Source organism: Nerophis ophidion, linkage group LG11 (genome assembly GCF_033978795.1).
Source record: "Nerophis ophidion isolate RoL-2023_Sa linkage group LG11, RoL_Noph_v1.0, whole genome shotgun sequence".
Lineage (NCBI taxonomy): Eukaryota > Metazoa > Chordata > Actinopteri > Syngnathiformes > Syngnathidae > Nerophis > Nerophis ophidion.
The window spans coordinates 16,853,123-16,876,770 of NC_084621.1; the positions used below are offsets into that span (position 1 = coordinate 16,853,123).

General features: G+C 32.5%; 1 protein-coding gene across 1 annotated transcript in view; it reads left to right on the forward strand.

Annotated features, from left to right (window-relative positions):
- Positions 1 to 18,090, forward strand: part of LOC133561705 (mannosyl-oligosaccharide 1,2-alpha-mannosidase IA) — a 349,703-nt gene extending 331,613 nt beyond the window's left edge. Inside the window, exons 10-12 of the mRNA XM_061915171.1 lie at positions 7,777 to 7,949; positions 12,428 to 12,543; positions 13,641 to 18,090. Of these exons, the coding sequence (XP_061771155.1) occupies positions 7,777 to 7,949; positions 12,428 to 12,543; positions 13,641 to 13,788 (437 nt within the window). The 3' untranslated portion in view covers positions 13,789 to 18,090. The remainder of the gene's footprint in view (positions 1 to 7,776; positions 7,950 to 12,427; positions 12,544 to 13,640) is intronic.
- The last annotated feature ends 5,558 nt before the right edge of the window (positions 18,091 to 23,648 follow it).

The window sequence follows — 23,648 nt, forward strand, 5'->3', positions numbered from 1 at the left end:
TTAACATTTTTGCAATAGGTCCACAAAAAACATCAGACTACTCTTCGTCCTGTGTCATAGAGGATCTTTGACTTGAATTTTACCTCTTTTATGTAGAGTATTTTTAACATTTTTGCAATAGGTCCACAGAAAACACCAGACTACTCTTCGTCCTGTGTCATAGAGGATCTTTGACTAGAATTTTACCTCTTTTATGTAGAGTATTTTTAATATTTTTGCAATAGGTCCACAGAAAACACCAGACTACTCCTCGTCCAGTCTTATAGAGGATCTTTGACTAGAATTTTGCCTCTTTTATGTAGAGTATTTTTAACATTTTTGCAATAGGTCCACAAAAAACATCAGACTACTCTTCGTCCTGTGTCATAGAGGATCTTTGACTTGAATTTTACCTCTTTTATGTAGAGTATTTTTAACATTTTTGCAATAGGTCCACAGAAAACACCAGACTACTCTTCGTCCTGTGTCATAGAGGATCTTTGACTAGAATTTTACCTCTTTTATGTAGAGTATTTTTAATATTTTTGCAATAGGTCCACAGAAAACACCAGACTACTCCTCGTCCTGTCTTATAGAGGATCTTTAACTAGAGTTTTGCCTTTTTTACGTAGAGTATTTTTAACATTTTTGCAATAGGTCCACAAAAAACATCAGACTACTCTTCGTCCCGTGTCACAGAGGATCTTTGACTTGAATTTTACCTCTTTTATGTAGAGTATTTTTAACATTTTTGCAATAGGTCCACAGAAAACACCAGACTACTCCTCGTCCTGTCTTATAGAGGATATTTGACTAGAGTTTTGCCTTTTTTATGTAGAGTATTTTTAATATTTTTGAAATAGGTCCACAAAAAACATCAGACTACTCTTCGTCCCGTGTCACAGAGGATCTTTGACTTGAATTTTACCTCTTTTATGTAGAGTATTTTTAACATTTTTGCAATAGGTCCACAGAAAACACCAGACTACTCCTCGTCCTGTCTTATAGAGGATATTTGACTAGAGTTTTGCCTTTTTTATGTAGAGTATTTTTAATATTTTTGAAATAGGTCCACAAAAAACACTAGACTACTCTTCGTCCTGTCTCATAGAGGATCTTTGACTTGAATTTTGCCTCTTTTATGTAGAGTATTTTTAACATTTTTGCAATAGGTCCACAAAAAACACCGGACTACTCTTCGTCCTGTCTTATAGAGGATCTTTAACTAGAGTTTTGCCTTTTTTATGTAGAGTATTTTTAACATTTTTGCAATAGGTCCACAAAAAACATCAGACTACTCTTCGTCCCGTGTCATAGAGGATCTTTGACTTGAATTTTGCCTCTTTTATGTAGAGTATTTTTAACATTTTTGCAATAGGTCCACAGAAAACACCAGACTACTCCTCGTCCTGTCTTATAGAGGATCTTTGACTACAGTTTTGCCTCTTTTATGTAGAGTATTTTTTAACATTTTTGCAATAGGTCCACAAAAAACACCGGACTACTCTTCGTCCTGTCTTATAGAGGATCTTTAACTAGAGTTTTGCCTTTTTTACGTAGAGTATTTTTAACATTTTTGCAATAGGTCCACAAAAAACACCGGACTACTCTTCGTCCTGTCTTATAGAGGATCTTTAACTAGAGTTTTGCCTTTTTTACGTAGAGTATTTTTAACATTTTTGCAATAGGTCCACAAAAAACATCAGACTACTCTTCGTCCCGTGTCATAGAGGATCTTTGACTTGAATTTTACCTCTTTTATGTAGAGTATTTTTAACATTTTTGCAATAGGTCCACAGAAAACACCAGACTACTCCTCGTCCTGTCTTATAGAGGATCTTTGACTGGAATCCCTAAAACCAGGGAAGTGCTCCTGTCATATTGAGGATCTTTGACTAGCATTCCTAAAAACAGCAGCACTTGCTACATAAATGATCATGAACTATGATTTTTTTAAATTGGTTTCCTATAATTGAATGTCACAGCACTCATGTCTTTTTGAAGATCTTTGATGTTTTTCTACTAGGACCTTTGCAGCAGCAGAGTGCTCCTGTCATATAGAAGATCTTTGACTAGTGTTAACTCGGGGAATGTTAATAAAGGAAGAAACGTCCCACTTAGTATTTTCTTGTCTCCAAGAGAGATGTTGATGTGCGAGGACTTCCCAAGTGTTCTCTTCTCCTTCCTGCCGTCCTTGAAGCTCACATTTGAAGTTCATTTCAAGCCTCCAGAAGACGATGGCGTCACCACAAAAAAAAAAAAAAATCCTTCATAGACTTTTGATGCTGACTTCTACAGCCCAGGTGTTAAGAAGCTCCTGCATTGGTGTCTGTCGCCATGACAACGGGAGGGTGATGAAGTGGGTCTGACTCACCTTCATCAGTGCAACAGTCGCTTTAAAGGCCTCAGACTTTAACACACTTTGGGCCAGGTGATTACATGTAACGAGTGTTGATTAATTGCTCGTTAAGAAGTCACTTGATGATTGTACAAGTGAAACCAAGGGCTCTGGTGTGCAGAGGTGTGCTGTTGAGTCAGGCCCGACTAGTAAGATGGCTGTAGAACGACGTTAGCTTGGTTCTTTAAAAAAAACAATAAATAAATAGAAAATCACTAAATCGGTGTATAATGTGTAACATATAAGTATACATATATATATACATATACATATATATATATTAAAATGTTGTTATATTTTAAAAATATTAATTATTATTCAATATTTAAAAAGAATTGTATCTAAAAAGATAAAATATTGTAAAAAAAATAAATAAATAATAATAATAATTAATCCATACTGTTAATTACGGATATTGTTATTTCATTTATTTCTCTCTCTCTTTTTTTTAATTTACTTTTTTCATTATTAAATTAATTTTTAATTGAATTGATTTCAAATGCATAAACCCTTAAAAATATTACCAATTAATCAGTTATTTGTTGATGTCCATTCTTTTTTTAAACGCAGAAAATCCCACCTAATATTTTTTGTCACCTAAAATTAAATACCGTATTTTTTCGGAGTATAAGTCGCACCAGCCGAAAATGCATAATAAAGAAGGAAAAAAAAACATATATAAGTCGCACTGGAGTATAAGTCGCATTTTTGGGGGAAATTTATTTGATAAAATCCAACACCAAGAATAGACATTTGAAAGGCAATTTAAAATAAATAAAGAATAGTGAACAACAGGCTGAATAAGTGTACATTATATGAGGCATAAATAACCAACTGAGAAGGTATATTATTATTTTGTTATATTTTAAAAATATTAATTATTATTCAATATTAAAAACATATTTTTATCTAAAAAGATAAAATATTGTAAAAAAAAAAAAAAAATCCATACTCTTAATCACGGATATGATTATTCTATTTATTCCTCTGTTTATTTTTTTTTTTACTTTTTTCATTATTAAATTAATTTTTAATTGAATTAATTTCAAATGCATAAACCCTTAAAAATATTACCAATTAATCAGTTATTTGTTGATGTACATTCTTTATTTTAAATGCAGAAAATCCCACTTAATATTTTTTGTCACCTAAAATTAAATACCGTATTTTTTCGGAGTATAAGTCGCACCGGCCGAAAATGCATAACAAAGAAGGAAAAAAACATATATAAGTCGCACTGGAGTATAAGTCGCATTTTGGGGGGAAATTTTTTTGATAAAATCCAACACCAAGAATAGACATTTGAAAGGCAATTTAAAATAAATAAAGAATAGTGAACAACAGGCTGAATAAGTGTACGTTATATGAGGCATAAATAACCAACTGAGAAGGTATATTATTCTTTTGTTATATATTAAACATGTTCATTATTTTTCAATATTAAAAAAATATTTTTTATCTAAAAAGATAAAATATTGTAAAGAAAAAAAAATCCATACTGTTAATCACGGGTATGATTATTCTATTTATTCCTCTCTTTTTTTTTTTTTACTTTTTTCATTATTACATTTATTTTTAATTGAATTGATTTCAAATGCATAAACCCTTAAAACTATTACAAATTAATCAGTTATTTGTTGATGTCCATTCTTTTTTTAAACGCAGAAAATCCCACTTAATATTTTTTGTCACATAAAATTAAATACCATATTTTTTCAGAGTATAGGTCGCACCGGCCGAAAATGCATAATAAAGAAAGAAAAAAACATATTTAAGTCGCACTGGAGTATAAGTCACATTTTGGGGGTAAATTTATTTGATAAAATCCAACACCAAGAATAGACATTTGAAAGGCAATTTAAAATAAATAAAGAATAGTGAACAACAGGCTGAATAAGTGCACGTTATATGAGGCATAAATAACCAACTGAGAAAGTATATTTTTATTTTGTTATATTTCAAAAATATTCATTATTATTCAATATTAAAAATATATTTTTATCTAAAAAGATAAAATATTGTAAAAAAAAAAAAATCCATACTCTCAATCATGGATATGATTATTCTATTTATTCCTCTGTTTATTTTTTTTTTTTACTTTTTTCATTATTAAATTAATTTTTAATTGAATTGATTTCAAATGCATAAACCCTTAAAATATTACCAATTAATCAGTTATTTGTTGATGTCCATTCTTTTTTTAAACGCAGAAAATCCCACTTAATATTTTTTGTCACCTAAAATTAAATACCGTATTTTTTCGGAGTATAAGTCGCACCGGCCGAAAATGCATAACAAAGAAGGGAAAAAACATATATAAGTCGCACTGGAGTATAAGTCGCATTTTGGGGGGAAATTTTTTTGATAAAATCCAACACCAAGAATAGACATTTGAAAGGCAATTTAAAATAAATAAAGAATAGTGAACAACAGGCTGAATAAGTGTACTTTGTATGAGGCATAAATAACCAACTGAGAAGGTATATTATTATTTTGTTATATTTTAAAAATATTAATTATTATTCAATATTAAAAAAATATTTTTATCTAAAAAGATAAAATATTGTAAAAAAAAAAAAAAAATCCATACTGTTAATCACGGATATGATTATTCCATTTATTCCTCTCTTTTTTTTATTTTTTAATTTTTTCATTATTAAATAAATTTTTAATTGAATTAATTTCAAATGCATAAACCCTTAAAAATATTACCAATTAATCAGTTATTTGTTGATGTCCATTCTTTTTTTTTAAACGCAGAAAATCCCACTTAATATTTTTTGTCACCTAAAATGAAATACCGTATTTTTTCGGAGTATAAGTCGCACCGGCCGAAAATGCATAATAAAGAAGGAAAAAAACATATTTAAGTCGCACTGGAGTATAGGTCGCATTTTTGGGGGAAATTTATTTAATAAAATCCAACACCAAGAATAGACATTTGAAAGGCAATTTAAAATAAATAAAGAATAGTGAACAACAGGCTGAATAAGTGTACGTTATATGAGGCATAAATAACCAACTGAGAAGGTATATATTTAAATGTTGTTATATTTTAAAAACATTCATAATTATTCAATATTTAAAAAAAAAATTATCTAAAAAGATAAAATATTGTAAAAAAAAAATTTAAAATCCCTGCTGTTAATCACGGTTATGATTATTCTATTTATTTCTCCTTTTTTTTTTTACTTTTTTCATTATTAAATATGTTTTTAATTGAATTAAGTTCAAATGCATAACCCCTTAAAAATAAAACCAATTAATCAGTTATTTGTTGATGTCCATTCTTTATTTTAATTGCAGAAAATCCCACTTAGTATTTTTTGTCACCTAAAATTAAATATATGAACAGTGTTTGAATATTTTTTATTTCCCAAATTTTCTTGAATATACAAGCTAAATTTATTTTATTAAAAAAAATGCCCTGTGAAGAGGTGGCGACTTGTCCAGGGTGTACCCCGCCTTCCATTCGAATGCAGCTGAGATAGGCAGTAGGACCCCCCGCGACCCCAAAAGGGACAAGCGGTGGAAAAATGGATGGATGGATATTTTAAAAATGTTCATTATTATTCAATATAATAAAATATTATTTCCTAAAAAGATAAAATCTTGTAAGAATAAATCGATACTGTTAATCACGGATATAATAATAGTACATGATATAGTTATTCTATGTATTTTTATTTTTTACTTTATCATTTATAAATTTATTTTTCATTGAAAAGAGTTAAAATACATAAACACTTAAAAAAATAATACAAATTAATCAGTTATTTGTTTGATGTCCATTTTTTTAATAACAGAAAATCCCACCTAAAAGTTATTGTCACCTAAAATTAAATATACAAACAGTATATATTTTTTTTATTTCACAAATTTTCTTGATCGAATATAAGTTTAATTTTATTTTTTAAGGTTATTGCATTTAAAAAAATATTCATTATTATTCAATATTAAAAAATATTTATTTTCCTAAAATGATAAAACATTGTTGAAAAAAAAATCATACTTTTGATCACTGACATAATAATACTATATGATATAATTATTCTATTTATTTCTCCTTTTTTTAAAACTTTTTTTAATTAAAAAAAATATATTTTTAATAGAATGAAGTTCGAATACATAAACACTTAAAAATAATACAAATTAATCAGTTATTTTTTGATGTTCATTCTTTTTTTAATCACAGAAAATCCCACTAAATATTTTTTGTCACCTAAAATTTTATTTATAAACACTATTTAAATTTACATTTTTTATTTCACAAATGTTCTCTATAAAATTTAGGTATTTTTTATTTTTAAGTTTATTATATTTAAAAAAAACATTATTATTTAATAAAAAAACGATTTTTTTAATAAAAAAAATACAATATTGTAAAAAAAATGTTTTTAATCCGTACTGTTAATCATAGATATAATACTTTATGATGTAAATAATCTATTTCTTTCTTCTTTTTTTTAAAACTTATTTTTTATGTATACGTTTATTTTTAGTTTAATACATTTCAAATACATAAATACTTAAAAATATCGCCAATTAATCAGTTGTTTGTTGACCTCCGTTGTTTTTTTTAATCACAAAAAATTGCACTTTATATTTTTTGTCATTTAAAATTAAATATATAAACAGTATTTTATGTACATTTTTCATTTCACAAATGTTCTTTATAAAATACAAGTATTTTTTATTTTTAAGTTTATTATGTAAAAAAAATAGTCATTATTCAATATAAAACCGATTTTTATCTAAAAAGATACAATATTGTAAAAACATTTTTTAAGAAATCCATACTGTTAATCACGGATATAACACTATATAATATAATTAATATATTTTCTTCTTTTATTATTTTTTTTACTTTTTTTCCATTTATACATTTATTTTTAATTTAATACATCTCAAATACATAAATACTTAAAAATATTACCAATTAATCAGTTGCTTGTTGACGTCCATTGCTTTATCACAAAAAATCGCACGTTGTATTTTTTGTCATCTAGAATTAAATATATAGACAGTATTTAAATACTTAATTTTCTTAATGATCAACATGTTGATATTAGAAAACATTGAACGTGTTAAACTTGAGTACAGTGGAGGAGTAGAAGAGAAATGTGGTGAAGTAAAAGCAAATCCTCATGTTGCCTTAAATTGGAAGTCATTGAAAAGTGGACTTAAGTGACTGCGGTTCAAACTCCAGCATCCTTGAGATAAATTGAGGAGGAAAGAGGTGAATATTCCTCCTGTGCTTTAAGGGAAGCTGGAGTGAGGCAATTACTGAGCTTTTATTTGCCACAAGGGATGCTTAAATTAAAAACTAAATATGTGAGTGTTTTATGTGAGTACGTGACGACAATAAACCATGAAAATGTTGTTTTGTTCCCTTGCAGCTACCAAACTGGGACCCGAGACCTTCCGATTCGACAGCGGCGCCGAGGCCACGGCGACCCGATTGAGCGACAGATACTACATCCTGCGACCTGAGGTCATCGAGAGCTACATGTACCTGTGGAGGTTGACCCATGACCCCAAGTACAGGGACTGGGGCTGGGAGGCCGTGGAGGTGAGGACATTGAACGCATCGTGTCACTAAATGAGTCTGATAAGTTGCATTAAGAGTCAAAATCACGCGGTTAACATTAGAAGCAAGGAAAAACTCCCTCTTAGGACCAAACTTTGGGTCAAAATAATCACTTCCAACATCATGTTAGGTTTTTTTTTAACTGTACTTGCAAATCTTGAAGTATTTTTTGAAGATTTTTAACTTTCATGCAAGGACCAAAACATGTTAAAAATGAAAACATTGACACAAACTGGAGCTCATGTATGGTATTTCACAGACTATACTGACTATGTGTTTCACTACATTACCTCAGCGGACAAGAAGCCACAGGTCATATATATATATATATATATATATATATATATATATATATATATATATAAAAAAACACGGTATATATATATATATATATATATATATATATACATATATATATATAAATATATATAAATACGGTATATATGTATATATATATATATATATATATATATATATATATATGTGTATGTATATATATATATATATATATATATATATATATATATATACATACATATATATATATATATATATATACCGTATTTCCTTGAATTGCCGCCGGGGTGCTAATTATTTTAAAAGCTCTTCTCACTCCGGCTCTTACCAAAGGCATGCAGTAAAAATTTGAGTGTGATGTAAGCTTGGACCTTAAATCCTACTGAATAGCTCTTAATCTTCTTCCCTTTATGCGATTTCAAATTACCGGTATTGAAATCAGCCTCCTCCATTTTGAAAAAAAAAAAAAAATATATATATATATATATATATATATATATATATATATATATATATATATATATATATATATATCCACATTTACATATATCTATATATATATCTATCTATATATATGTATGTAAATGTGTGTGTATATAGATATATGTAAATGTGTATATATATACATATATATAAATATATATACAGAATATGTAAATGTGTGTATATGAATATATATATATATACACACACATATATATATATATATATATATATATATATATATATATATATATATATATATATATATATATATACATGTATATACATATATATATGTAAATGTGTGTATATGAATACATATATGTAAATGTAAATGTGTATATATATATCCATCCATCCATTTCCTACCGCTTATTCCCTTTCGGGGTCGCGGGGGGCGCTGGCGCCTATCTCAGCTACAATCGGGCGGAAGGCAGGGTACACCCTGGACAAGTCTCCACCTCATCGCAGGGCCAACACAGATAGACAGACAACATTCACACTTACATTCACACACTAGGGCCAATTTAGTGTTGCCAATCAACCTATCCCCAGGATATATATATATATATATATATATATATATGTATATATATATATATATGTATATATATATATACGTAAATGTGTGTATATATATACATTTATATATATGTAAATGTGTATACATATATACATGTATATATATATAAATATATATATATGTAAATGTGTGTATATGAATATATATATATATATATATATGTGTGTGTATATATATGTATGTAAATTTGTGTGTATATGAATATATATATACGTATATATAAATATATATACATACACATGTATATATGTAAATGTGTGTGTGTGTATATACATATATATATATATATATATATATATATATATATACATGTACATATATACACGTTTACTTGAATTTTTTTATTCACTTTTTTTATTTATTTGCTGGTAACAAAAATTAATCGTTGTAAAATATCTTCATGACAAAACAGATAAAAAATAAATTTACCGGTACTATTAAAAATATATTTTTCCGATTTAACATTTTTTTTTACAACAAACAAGAATAATGTTTGCCTTAATCTACCAATGCTGTTTGATGATAGTGTACCATTCTGAATATTTTTTTAAACATCACTATATTATTTTAGTAGTTTTTAATCATTATAATATATTGTCATTAAACTCATATTTAAATATCAATTGGTTATTCATTCCCTACCCTAAAAGTATTTTTTTTAAAACGTGTCAAATTCGCCAGAATACTGTAGAAATAATCGGTTCCAGGGTTAAGCTGTATATCCGTTATGCAACAGTTTTAAAAACTAATCATAAACCAATGTGGTGGCATTTTAATATACGTCATACAAATGTAAGAAGAAACGTGCATTCCGTTCTTCTTGTATCATTACTGTTTCCAGCCATATTGTACTGAGCAGCCAGGACCCTGCAGATGACAATAAAGACAGCACGAACCGCTCACATTTACCAAAACATTACTTTTGAGCTTGCAGGACATATTTGTTTACGTTTTGCTTCGGGCAGTCTGGAATGGAGCCTGAGCTCAGCTTCCTGCTCTACGGTTGTCATCATCTTTACGGTCTTCAAAATAATAGTCCAAAGTTTGAAAGGATTTCACGCTCGCATTGTGTGTTTTCTTTTGTTAAAAAGTAGCACGTCCCCGCTGAAAAGTGACTTCCCGTTCAATAATAAACAAGCCATCGTAAATTCTGGCAGGTTAACGGAGCGCATGTCAGTCTTCAGTCTCGCACCATTCCTGCGCCATGAATATATTGATGGAGTCTTTAAAAGACAAATGTGACATTTAAAGACTTAACATGTTGGCCCAGCCCTATGGTAAGGTGTGTTGGACCCACATTAAAACATTTATACGCACGTACACCACTTAAGACATTGGTGTCAAACTCTGGCCCGCGGGCCAAATTTGGGCCGCCATGTAATTTATTTTGGCCCTTGAGCCAATATTAAATTAACATTAGGATTGGCCCGCCGGTATTATACAGCGGTGGTGCATTCACCGCTAATTCTAATACTTGCCAACCCTAGCAATTTTCCCAAGAGACTCCCGAATTTCAGTGCCCCCCCCCCGAAAATCTACCGGGGCAACCATTATCCCGAATTTCTCCCGATTTCCACTCGGACAAAAATATCGCCGGCATGCCTTAAAGGTACTGCTTTTAGCGTCCTCTACAACCTCTCGTCATGTCCGCTTTTCCGGCATACAATCAGCGTGCCGGCCCAGTTATGTAATATATGCGGATTCTACACACACACACAAGTAAATGCAACGCATACTTGGTCAACAGCCATACAGGTCACACTGAGGGTGGCCGTATAAACAACTTTAATTAACACTGTTACAAATATGCACCACACTGTGAACCCACACCAAACAAGAATGACAAACACATTTCGGGAGAATATCCGCACTGTAACACAACATCAACACAACAGAACAAATACCCAGAACCCCTTGCAAAAGTGTTCCGTGGTCTGACGAGTCCACATTTTAAATTGTTTTCGGAAACTATGGACGTTTGTGCCCTCAGGAACAAAGAGGAAAAGAACCATCCGGATTGTTATAGGCGCAAATTTCAAAAGTCAGCATGTGTGATGGTATGGGGGTGTATTAGTGCCCAAGGCATTGGTAACTTACACATCTGTGAAGGCACCATTAATGCTGAAAGGTACATAGAAGTTTTGGAGCAACATATATTGCCAATCAAGGAACGTTATCATGGACGCCCCTGCTTATTTCAGCAAGACAATGCCACACCACGTATTACAACAGCCTGGTTCATAGTAAAAGAGTCTGGGTACTACACTGGCCTGCCTGTAGTCCAGACCTGTCTCCCACTGAAAATTTTGAAGCCTAAAATACAACAACAGAGACCCCGGACTGTTGAACGACTGAAGCTCTACATAAAACAAGAATGGGAAAGAATTCCACTTTCAAAGCTTCAACAATTAGTTTCCTCAGTTCCCAAACGTTTATTGAGTGTTGTTAAAAGAAAAGGTGATGTAACACAGTGGTGAACATGCCCTTTCCCAACTACTTTGGCACGTGTTGCAACCATGAAATTCCAAGATAATTATTATTTGCAAGACAACAAAAAAAAGTTTGTCAGTTTGAACATCAAATATGTTGTCCTTGTAGCATATTCAACTGAATATGGGTTGAAAAGGATTTGCAAATCATTGTATTCCGTTTATATTTACATCTAACACAATTTCCCAACTATTATAGAAACGGGGTTTGTAAACACAAACTCAACTCGACATTAGCTGAGCCAAGAGCACGAGGGTTAGCATGATGGAGTTAGCATTCTTTGAAACGACGGCTGGATCAGCCGCCTTCAATTAGCGAGTACAAAGGTGCAACACGGAGCATGTCAGGGTCTTGCTTAATTAGTACACATTGTAGTGGGGCTAATGACGCTAATCCGCATGGCTAACTCTTCATTAGTCCTTTGTACTTCTATGAACGCAAGAGTGCGGTCCCCTCCAAGGTCTCTCATTGTTATCCCATTGGGTTGAGTTTTTCCTTGTGGGATCTGAGCCCAGGATGTCGTGGCTTGTGCAGCCCTTTGAGACACTAGTGATTTAGGGCTATATAGGTAAACATTGATTGATAAACATTGAGTTGTGCTCGTCAGGCTCTGGAGCGACACTGCAGAGTGGAGTTCGGCTTCTCGGGGATACGCGACGTCTACACGCTGGCGGACGGTCACGACAACATGCAGCAGAGCTTCTTCCTGGCAGAGACTCTCAAGTAAGTCTTGGACGTGCAAGGTTAGGTTTCCTGTGCGCTACATCGCAGCTGCCCAACCCGTTCATTTGATTTGGAAAGCCTGGAAATAACACTGTGGAGAGGCGGAGCCGGCGAACGAGCAGCGGGGCAGGACACGCTGGAGCCTGGCCCAAGATGGCAGAGAGGAGATAAGTTAATTGTGTGCCGGTGCACGATCCACGCACCTGATTTTGATTGTGAAGTCGCTCCCGGCACGCCCCACCTCTCCGCTCGGCCGCATTCTCCGCCTCCTCGCCGCCATCTTGGGCCGGGCTCAAGCGTGCCCTGCCGTGCTTCTTGTTCCCTGGCGCCGCCTCTCCATAAACACGTATCAATAAAGTATCTTGTCTTAGTAAACGTATTCTTTCTTTCTATTTTGGCCGGGAAAAAAAAAATACATGTACTCCATGTTATCGCAAATGATGTTAACTTAAAACTTAAATACTGTCTAATTATGCAAAAGTATATGATCAGACGTTCAAACCATTTTTTTTAAATAAATACTAATAATAAGGATTTGAAAGCAAGTTATCCATCAAATTGTGCAATATAAAAGTAGCAATAGATTTTGTGGTGAAATTGTGAAATTTACTTTGGTTTTGACAGCATTTTTCTCTAAATGAAAAAAAAAAAAGGATTTTTTTTTAACTGTAATAAGCAGTGGTGCCGTTTTTGCATTTACAGAAATACACAGAAAAATCTACATTTGTTGATTTGCGGTAAAAACAAACTGGTAGCTTAGGGTGCCAAAATGTTACTGTAAAATTACAGATTTTTTTTATTTACAGTAATTAAACAAATGTAAATTTTACATTCTGATATATATGTATATATATATATATATATATATATATATATATGTATATATATATATATATATATATATATATATATATATATATAATATACATAGATCAAAGTGTGGCGTGCAAATGTGTACCGTAAACAAAATATGGCCAAAAAAAGGGTTCCTGAGTGCAAAGAAGTGAATCTCTTCAGTCAGAGCAGAGAATCAACATGGACTCCATGAAAGTTGACACCACCACCAACAGTAAAACAAACCTCCTCCTTCTCCTCAGGTATTTGTACCTGCTCTTCTCCGAGGACGACCTCCTCCCCCTGGAGGACTGGGTCTTCAACACGGAGGCCCACCCCCTGCCCGTGGTGCGCGAGCACTGCCTGCAGGACCCCCGCCCCCAGGAGAAGACCCCCGCCCCCTCCCCCTGAGGGCCCAGGGACCGTGGTCAAACTCTCATTCCTTTCCAGCAAAGGAGGTTGTGGTTTCACGCTGTGATTGTATATTCTAATCGCCAGCAAGGCGGGGAGGGTTTTTTTTTTCTTTCTTTTCATGGACAATCAAGACAAAGTTTTATGCCAAGAGCACCTTTTCTTTCCTTCTTTCCTCTGTGAGGAACCCAAGATGTTGTCAACAACCACAACAAAAACACTTGTTGACTTCTCTTTTTCTGTCTTTTTTTTTTGTTTTTTGTTTCTTCACTGACCAAAGGTTTGTTCCCCCCCTTAGTGATCAGAAGAGCCCTACAACAGGGGTGTCCAAAGTGTGGCCCGCCGGTAATTTTTTCACGGCCCTAAGCACATTCTAAAAATACGATTAAAAAAATAAAAAACAGAAAGAGTAGTATAAAAGAGTAAACAGGTAAAATGTGACAAGAAAATGTTGCAATGTTTACTCTAATAACACAAAGCTGCTATGCAGGCTGTTATTTTCTTTAAAAAAATAATAATTAATCACAATCAATGTCACATTAAATATTCCACTTTGAGATATTTTTTGGGGAAAAATGTTGCATATTTTGTGTTTCCCATACAAAAAACAAAGTAGTTTTTTTTTCTAAAGAAGGGCCTAATAAGAACAAACAATAAACATAAACTACAATAAAAGTTATAATTGACAGATGGATCTGAAGTTGATCTCAAGACGATTGTGTTTAAAATTCTATTTGGGGAAACTATTGCATAATTTGTGTTTTTTTTCCATAGCAAAACAGTGTTTTCTTTGACAAAAAGGACATACAACTTCAGTCTTTAAAAACATTATAATGACAGATAGACCTAATGTTGATCTACATATTTAAACCTTGAATAACAATAATCCAAAATAAAGACACATTTTAAATATTTTTGACCAAAATCCTTATAATCTCAAATATTCCACTTTAAAATACTATTGGGGGAAACTATTGCATATTTTGTGTTTTTTTCCCCATAACAAAACAGGGTTTTCTTTGACGAAAAGGGCATACAAAACGTTATATTGACAAATAGACCTAATGTTGATCTACAGATTTAAACCTTGAATAACAATAATACAAAATAAAGACACATTTTAAATATTTTTGACCAAAATCCTTATAATCTCAAATATTCCACTTTAAAATTCTATTTGGGGAAACTATTGCATATTTTGTGTTTTTTTCCCATAACAAAACAGTGTTTTCATTGACAAAAAGGGCATACGACTTCAGTCTTTAAAAACGTTATAATGACAGATAGACCTAATGTTGATCTACAGATTTATACATTGAATCACAATAATACAAAATAATGACACATTTTAAATATTTTTGACCAAAATCCCTATAATCTCAAATATTCCACTTTAAAATTGTATTTGGGGAAACTATTGCATATTTTGTGTTTTTTTCCCATAACAAAACAGTGTTTTCTTTGACAAAAAGGGCATACGACTTCAATCTCTAAAAACGTTGTATTGACAGATAGACCTAATGTTGATCTACAGATTTAAACCTTGAATAACAATAATACAAAATAATGACACATTTTAAATATTTTTTGACCAAAATCCTTATAATCTCAAATATTCCACTTTAAAATTGTATTGGGGGAAACTATTGCATATTTTGTTTTTGTTTTTTCATTAACAAAACTGTGTTTTCTTTGACAAAAAGGGCATACAACTTCAATCTTTAAAAACGTTATAATGACAGATAGACCTAATGTTGATCTACAGATTTAAACATTGAATAACAATACAAAATAATGACACATTTTAAATATTTTTTTACCAAAATCCTTATAATCTCAAATATTCCACTTTAAAATACTATTGGGGGAAACTATTGCATATTTTGTGTTTTTTTCCCCATAACAAAACAGGGTTTTCTTTGACGAAAAGGGCATACAAAACGTTATATTGACAAATAGACCTAATGTTGATCTACAGATTTAAACCTTGAATAACAATAATACAAAATAAAGACACATTTTAAATATTTTTGACCAAAATCCTTATAATCTCAAATATTCCACTTTAAAATTCTATTTGGGGAAACTATTGCATATTTGTGTTTTTTTCCCATAACAAAACAGTGTTTTCATTGACAAAAAAGGCATACGACTTCAGTCTTTAAAAACGTTATAATGACAGATAGACCTAATGTTGATCTACAGATTTATACATTGAATAACAATAATACAAAATAATGACACATTTTAAATATTTTTGACCAAAATCCCTATAATCTCAAATATTCCACTTTAAATTGTATTTGGGGAAACTATTGCATATTTTGTGTTTTTTTCCCATAACAAAACAGTGTTTTCTTTGACAAAAAGGGCATACGACTTCAATCTTTAAAAACGTTGTATTGACAGATAGACCTAATGTTGATCTACAGATTTAAACCTTGAATAACAATAATACAAAATAATGACACATTTTAAATATTTTTTGACCAAAATCCTTATAATCTCAAATATTCCACTTTAAAATTGTATTGGGGGAAACTATTGCATATTTTGTTTTTGTTTTTTCATTAACAAAACAGTGTTTTCTTTGACAAAAAGGGCATACAACTTCAATCTTTGAAAACGTTCTATTGACAGATAGACCTAATGTTGATCTAGACATTTAAACATTGAATAACAATACAAAATAATGACACATTTTAAATATTTTTTTACCAAAATCCTTATAATCTCAAATATTCCACTTAAAAATTCTATTGGGGGAAACTATTGCATATTTTGTGTTTTTTTTCCCATAACAAAACAGGGTTTTCTTTGACGAAAAGGGCATACAACTTCAATCTTTAAAAACGTTATATTGACAAATAGACCTAATGTTGATCTACATATTTAAACCTTGAATAACAATAATCCAAAATAAAGACACATTTTTAATATTTTTGACCAAAATCCTTATAATCTCAAATATTCCACTTCAAAATTGTATTGGGGGAAACTATTACATATTTTGTTTTTGTTTTTTCCATAACAAAACAGGGTTTTCTTTGACAAAAAGGACATACAACTTCAGTCTTTAAAAACGTTATAATGACAGATAGACCTAATGTTGATCTACAGATTTATACATTGAATAACAATAATACAAAATAATGACACATGTTAAATATTTTTGACCAAAATCCCTATAATCTCAAATATTCCACTTTAAAATTGTATTTGGGGAAACTATTGCATATTTTGTGGTTTTTCCCCATAACAAAACAGTGTTTTCTTTGACAAAAAGGGCATACAACTTCAATCTTTAAAAATGTTATAATGACAGATAGACCTAATGTTGATCTACAGATTTATACATTGAATAACAATAATACAAAATAATGACACATTTTAAATATTTTTGACCAAAATCCTTATAATCTCAAATATTCCTCTTTAAAATTGTATTTGGGGTAAAACTATTGCATATTTTGTGTTTTTTTTCCATAACAAAACAGGGTTTTCTTTGACAAAAAGGGCATACAACTTCAATCTTTAAAAATGTTATATTGAGAGATAGACCTAATGTTGATCTACAGATTTAAACCTTGAATAACAATACAAAATAATGACATATTTTAAATATTTTTTGGACCAAAATCCTTTGGGGTCCCCAGGATCAAGCCTGAATGTATATTTTTACACATATATTGTATTGGTTTTTGAAGTAAAAACATATCAAAACGGCCCCCGCTTGCCTTGATTTTTCCGTGTGCGGCCCTCAGTGGAAAAAGTTTGGACACCCCTGCCCTACAACAACCTTGATGTCAAGTTTCTTGCTGAAACAACAACAAAAAAAGCTTTCTTTCAAAACAACAAGTCAGGAAAGTGTCTTACAGTGTGCATCCTGAAACTTTTTTTTATTTTTTCGACTTCTTTAAAATGGCAACTTGAGTTTAATTTTTTTTTATAATACTCGTTTCTCTTTTCAATCAGTCGTGTAAATACCGAGTCACTCCTGTGTGAGCGTCTTGGTTTTTCTTTGGTGATCTCGCTTTTTTTTTGTTTTGTTTCCTTCCAATACTTCAGTGGTGGCTTTGCTTTGCTTCCCTCAGGTGTTTCACTCAGAAAATGGAGGACAAACAAAACTGAACTAAAACTAAAAAAAAAAAAAAAATGATTAAGATTTTAAGTCTACTTTTTTGCAAATATTAATTATTATCGTTATCGTTTCATTTAACTTTCATTGTTGAGTATTTTCAAATACTGATTCAAAAAAACAAATAAATAAAAACCTGTGCAACTTTGTACCTTTAAAAGAAACCGCTTGTTCTGTCGTTTTTTTGTCTTTGTGGGACTGACCAGCAACACAGTAGGTATGCTTGTATTATTGCCTCATTCTTGTGAGCATCCTGCGTGGGATTGAACAGCAACACAGTAGGTATGCTTGTATTATTGCCTCATTCTTGTGAGCATCCTGCGTGGGATTGAAGCATTAATTAGGGACAGAATGTCCCTTGGAAACAGAGGACCCTATTGTATTTCTAAGGTTTTATTATTATTATTATTCCGCCACCTCTTTGAGCTGTAATTTGACCCCCTTAACATGCTTCAAAACTCACCATATTTGAAACACACATCAGGACTAGTGAAAATTGCCATCTAATAAAAGAAAAAAAAAACTCAAAATTGCACTCCAGCGCCCCCTAGGAAAAAACAGATAAAACTGCGTGTAACTTCTGTTAAGAATGTCGTAGAGACATGGGAACAAAAACCTCTATGTAGGTCTCACTTAGACCTACATTTAATTCAATGAGATCCTTTAGCAAAAACCAACAGGAAGTTGGCAAAAACCCCTTCAAAACAAGAGTTTCCTAAAAAATTTAATTTTTGCCTCTTTGAGCTGTAATTTGACCCCCTTAAAATACTTCAAAACTCAACATATTTGACACACACATCAGGACTGGTGAAAATTGCCATTTAATTAAAAAAAAAAAAACCTCTAAATTGCGATCTAGCGCCTCCTAGGAAAAACACAGAAAAAACTGCTTGTAACTTCCGTTAGGAATGTTGTAGAGACATGAAACAAAAACCTTTATGTAGGTCTCACTTAGACCTACATTTCATTCATTGACATCCTTCAGCAAAAAACCAACAGGAAGTTGGCAGAAACCCCTTCAAAACAAAAGTTTCCTAAAAAATGTCATTTTTGCCTCTTTGAGCTGTAATTTGACCCCCTTAAAATGCTTCAAAACTCAACATATTTGACACACACATCAGGACTGGTGAAAATTGCCATTTAATTTAAAAGAAATAAAATAAAATAAAAACTCAAAATTGCGATCTAGCGCCTCCTAGGAAAAACACAGAAAAAACTGCTTGTAACTTCTGTTAGGAATGTTGTAGGGACATGAAATAAAAACCTTTATGTAGGTCTCACTTAGACCTACATTTCATTCATTGAGATCTTTCAGCAAAAAACCAACAGGAAGTTGGCAGAAACCCCTTCAAAACAAAAGTTTCCTAAAAAATGTCATTTTTGCCTCTTTGAGCTGTAATTTGACCTCCTTAAAATGCTTCAAAACTCAACATATTTGACACACACATCAAAACTGGTGAAAATCGCCATTTAAAAAAAAAAAACCCAAAACTCAAAATTGTGCTCAAGCGCCCCCTAGGAAAAAACACAGAAAAAACTGCTTGTGACTTCCGTTAGGAATGTTGTAGAGACATGAAACAAAAACCTCTATGTGGGTCTCATTTAGACCTACATTTACTTCATTGACATCCTTCAGCAAAAATCAACAGGAAGTCGGCAGAAACCCCTTCAAAACAAAAGTTTCCTAAAAAATGTCATTTTTGCCTCTTTGAGCTGTAATTTGACCCCCTTAAAATGCTTCAAAACTCACCAAACTGGACACACACATCAGGACTGGTGAAAATTGCCATTTAATTTAAAAGAAATAAAATAAAATAAAAACTCAAAATTGCGATCTAGCGCCTCCTAGGAAAAACACAGAAAAAACTGCTTGTAACTTCCGTTAGGAATGTTGTAGAGACATGAAATAAAAACCTTTATGTAGGTCTCACTTAGACCTACATTTCATTCATTGAGGTCTTTCAGCAAAAAACCAACAGGAAGTTGGCAGAAACCCCTTCAAAACAAAAGTTTCCTAAAAAATGTCATTTTTGCCTCTTTGAGCTGTAATTTGACCTCCTTAAAATGCTTCAAAACTCAACATATTTGACACACACATCAAAACTGGTGAAAATCGCCATTTAAAAAAAAAAAAAAAAAAACTCAAAATTGTGCTCAAGCGCCCCCTAGGAAAAACACAGAAAAAAATGCGTGTAACTTCTGTTAAGAATGTCGTAGAGACATGAAACAAAAACTTTTATGTAGGTCTCACTGAGACCTACATTTCATTCATTGACATCCTTCAGCAAAAAACCAACAGGAAGTTTGCAAAAACCCCTTCAAAACAAAAGTTTCCAAAAAATGTCATTTTTGCCTCTTTGAGCTGTAATTTGACCCCTTAAAATACTTAAAAACTCAACATATTTGACACACACATCAGGACTGGTGAAAATTGCCATTTAATTAAAAAAAAAAAAAAAAAATCAAAATTGCGATCTAGCGCCTCCTAGGAAAAACACAGAAAAAACTGCTTGTAACTTCCGTTAGGAATGTTGTAGAGACATGAAACAAAAACCTCTATGTAGGTCTGACATAGACCTACATTTCTTTCCTTGACATCCTTCAGCAAAAATCAACAGGAAGTTGGTAAAAACCCCTTCAAAACAAAAGTTTCCTAAAAAAATGTCATTTTTGCCTCTTCGAGCTGTAATTTGACCCCCTTAACATGCTTCAAAACTCACCAAACTGGACACACACATCAGGACTGGTGAAAAATTGCGATCTAATAAAAAAAAAAAAAACATAACTCAAAATTGCGCTCTAGCGCCCCCTAAGAAAAAACACAGACAACACTTTTATGTTAGATCCACGATGGACTGGACTCTCACACTATTATGTTAGATCCACTATGGACTGGACTCTCACACTATTATGTTAGATCCACTATGGACTAGACTCTCACACTATTATGTTAGATCCATTATGGACTGGACTCTCACTATTATGTTAGATCCACTATGGACTGGACTCTCACTATTATGTTAGATCCACTATGGACTGGACTCTCACTATTATGTTAGCTCCACTGTGGACTACACTCTCACACTATTATGTTGGATCCACTATGGACTGGACTATCACACTATTGTCTTAGATCCACTACGGACTGGACTCTCACTATTATGTTAGATCCACTATGGACTGGACTCTCACTATTATGTTAGATCCACTATGGACTGGACTCACACTATTATGTTAGATCCACTATGGACTGGACTCTCACACTATTATGTTAGATCCACTATGGACTGGACTCTCACTATTATGTTAGATCCACTATGGACTGGACTCACACTATTATGTTGGATCCACTATGGACTGGACTCTCACTATTATGTTAAATCCACTATGGACTGGACTCTCACACTATTATGTTAAATCCACTATGGACTGGACTCTCACTATTATGTTAGATCCACTATGGACTGGACTCACACTATTATGTTAGATCCACTATGGACTAGACTCTCACACTATTATGTTAGATCCACTATGGACTGGACTCTCACTATTATGTTAGATCCACTATGGACTGGACTCTCACTATTATGTTAGATCCACTCGACGTCCATTGTACCGGTCTCCTGTAAGGGTGGGGTCCCCACATCTGCGGTCCTTTACAAGGTTTTTCTTCGTCACCCCATTGGGTTGAGTTTTTCCTTGCCCTGATTTGGGATCTGAACCGAGGACTTTGTTGTGGCTTGTGCAGCCCTTTGAGATACTCGTGATTTAGGGCTATATAAATAAACATTGATTGATATTCACATTAATTCCCATAGAAAGGTTCCAATTTTGAAGATTGCCGGAATATTGCAACCCTACTAAATGAAGGCCAATAAAAAGCCTTCATTTAGATTTGCTGAAACCTGCAGAAACCCGGCGAGGTGGTCAAACGTTTCGTGGAGGTTGAACTCGGACGTTTGTCGTTCATTACTCAGATGATGCTTCACCAGGGGAGAATCATGAAAGGGCAAACGTGAAGACTCGACTCACTTAGGGAGTTGAATCAACTGATGACTATCCCTTCGGGTGCACTTGACTGTCCCTTCAGGTGCACTTGAGACGGACTCTAGAGGACTAACAAATCCTGTCCCGGTCTGTTGACACCACCTATGTCAGGCGTGTCCAAACTTTATCCACTAAGGGCCGCACACTGAAAATTCAAAGCAATCGGGTGCCATTTTGATATTTTTTATTTGAAAAAAAACAATACAATATATGTATAAAAAATATATATACATTTCGGCCTCCACTCAGGCTTGATCTCAGGGACCCCAAAGGGTTTTGGTCAAAAAAATATTAAAAATGTGTCATTATTCAGTATTAATTTTTTTAAATTATTATTCAAGTTTTAAATCTGTAGATCAACATTAGATCTATATGTCAATATAAGGATTTTAAAGATTTAAGTTGTTAACCTGTTTTTTTATGGAAAAATCACAAAATATGCAATATTTTCACCCAATATTTTTTTCAAGTGGAATATTTGAGATTATATAATAATTGGAACATTAAAAATGTCAATAACTCATAACACGATTGATTTTAATTCATTATTATTTTTTGAGAAATTACATTAAAAAACAAATTTACACTAAAATTATTGGGGATCCAAAAGGGTCCTACTTATTAAAGTGTTCGAAAATAAATTATACATTTTTTTACTGTTTACTTGACTGTCCCTTCGGGTGCACTTGAGACGGACACTAGAGGACTAACAAATCCTGCTTTGGACAGACGGTCTAATGCTGCACCCTGTCCCGGTCTGCTGACTCCACCTATGTCAGGGGTGTCCAAACTTTATTCACTGAGGGCCACTCACTGAAAAATCAAAGCAAGCGGGGGCCATTTTGATATTTTTTATTTAAAAAAACAATACAATATATGTATGAAAATACATATATACATTTCGGCCTCCACTCAGGCTTGATCTCAAGGACCCCAAAGGGTTTTGGTCAAAAAAATATTAAAAATGTGTCATTATTCAGTATTAATTTTTTAAAATTATTATTCAAGTTTGGGCTTCACGGTGGGAGAAGGGTTAGTGCGTCTGCCTCACAATACGAAGGTCCTGCAGTCCTGGGTTCAAGTCCAGGCTCGGGATCTTTCTGTGTGGAGTTTGCATGTTCTCCCCGTGAATGCGTGGGTTCCCTCCCGGTACTCCGGCTTCCTCCCACTTCCAAAGACATGCACCTGGGGATAGGTTGATTGGCAACACTAAATTGGCCCTAGTGTGTGAATGTGAGTGTGAATGTTGTCTGTCTATCTGTGCTGGCCCTGCGATGAGGTGGCGACTTGTCCAGGGTGTACCCCGCCTTCCGCCCGATTGTAGCTGAGATAGGCGCCAGCGCCCCCCGCGACCCCAAAAGGGAATAAGCAGTAGAAAATGGATGGATATTCAAGTTTTAAATTTGTAGATCAACATTAGATCTATATGTCAATATAATGATTTTAAAGATTTAAGTTGTTAACCTGTTTTTTTTATGGAAAAATCACAAAATATGCAATATTTTCACCCAATATTTTTTTCAAGTGGAATATTTGAGGTTATATAATAATTGGAGCATTAAAAATGTTGATAACCATTGATTTTAATTCATTATTATTTTTTGAGCAATGACATTAAAAACCAATCACATTAAAACTATTAGGGATCCAAAAGGGTCCTACTCATTAAAGTGTT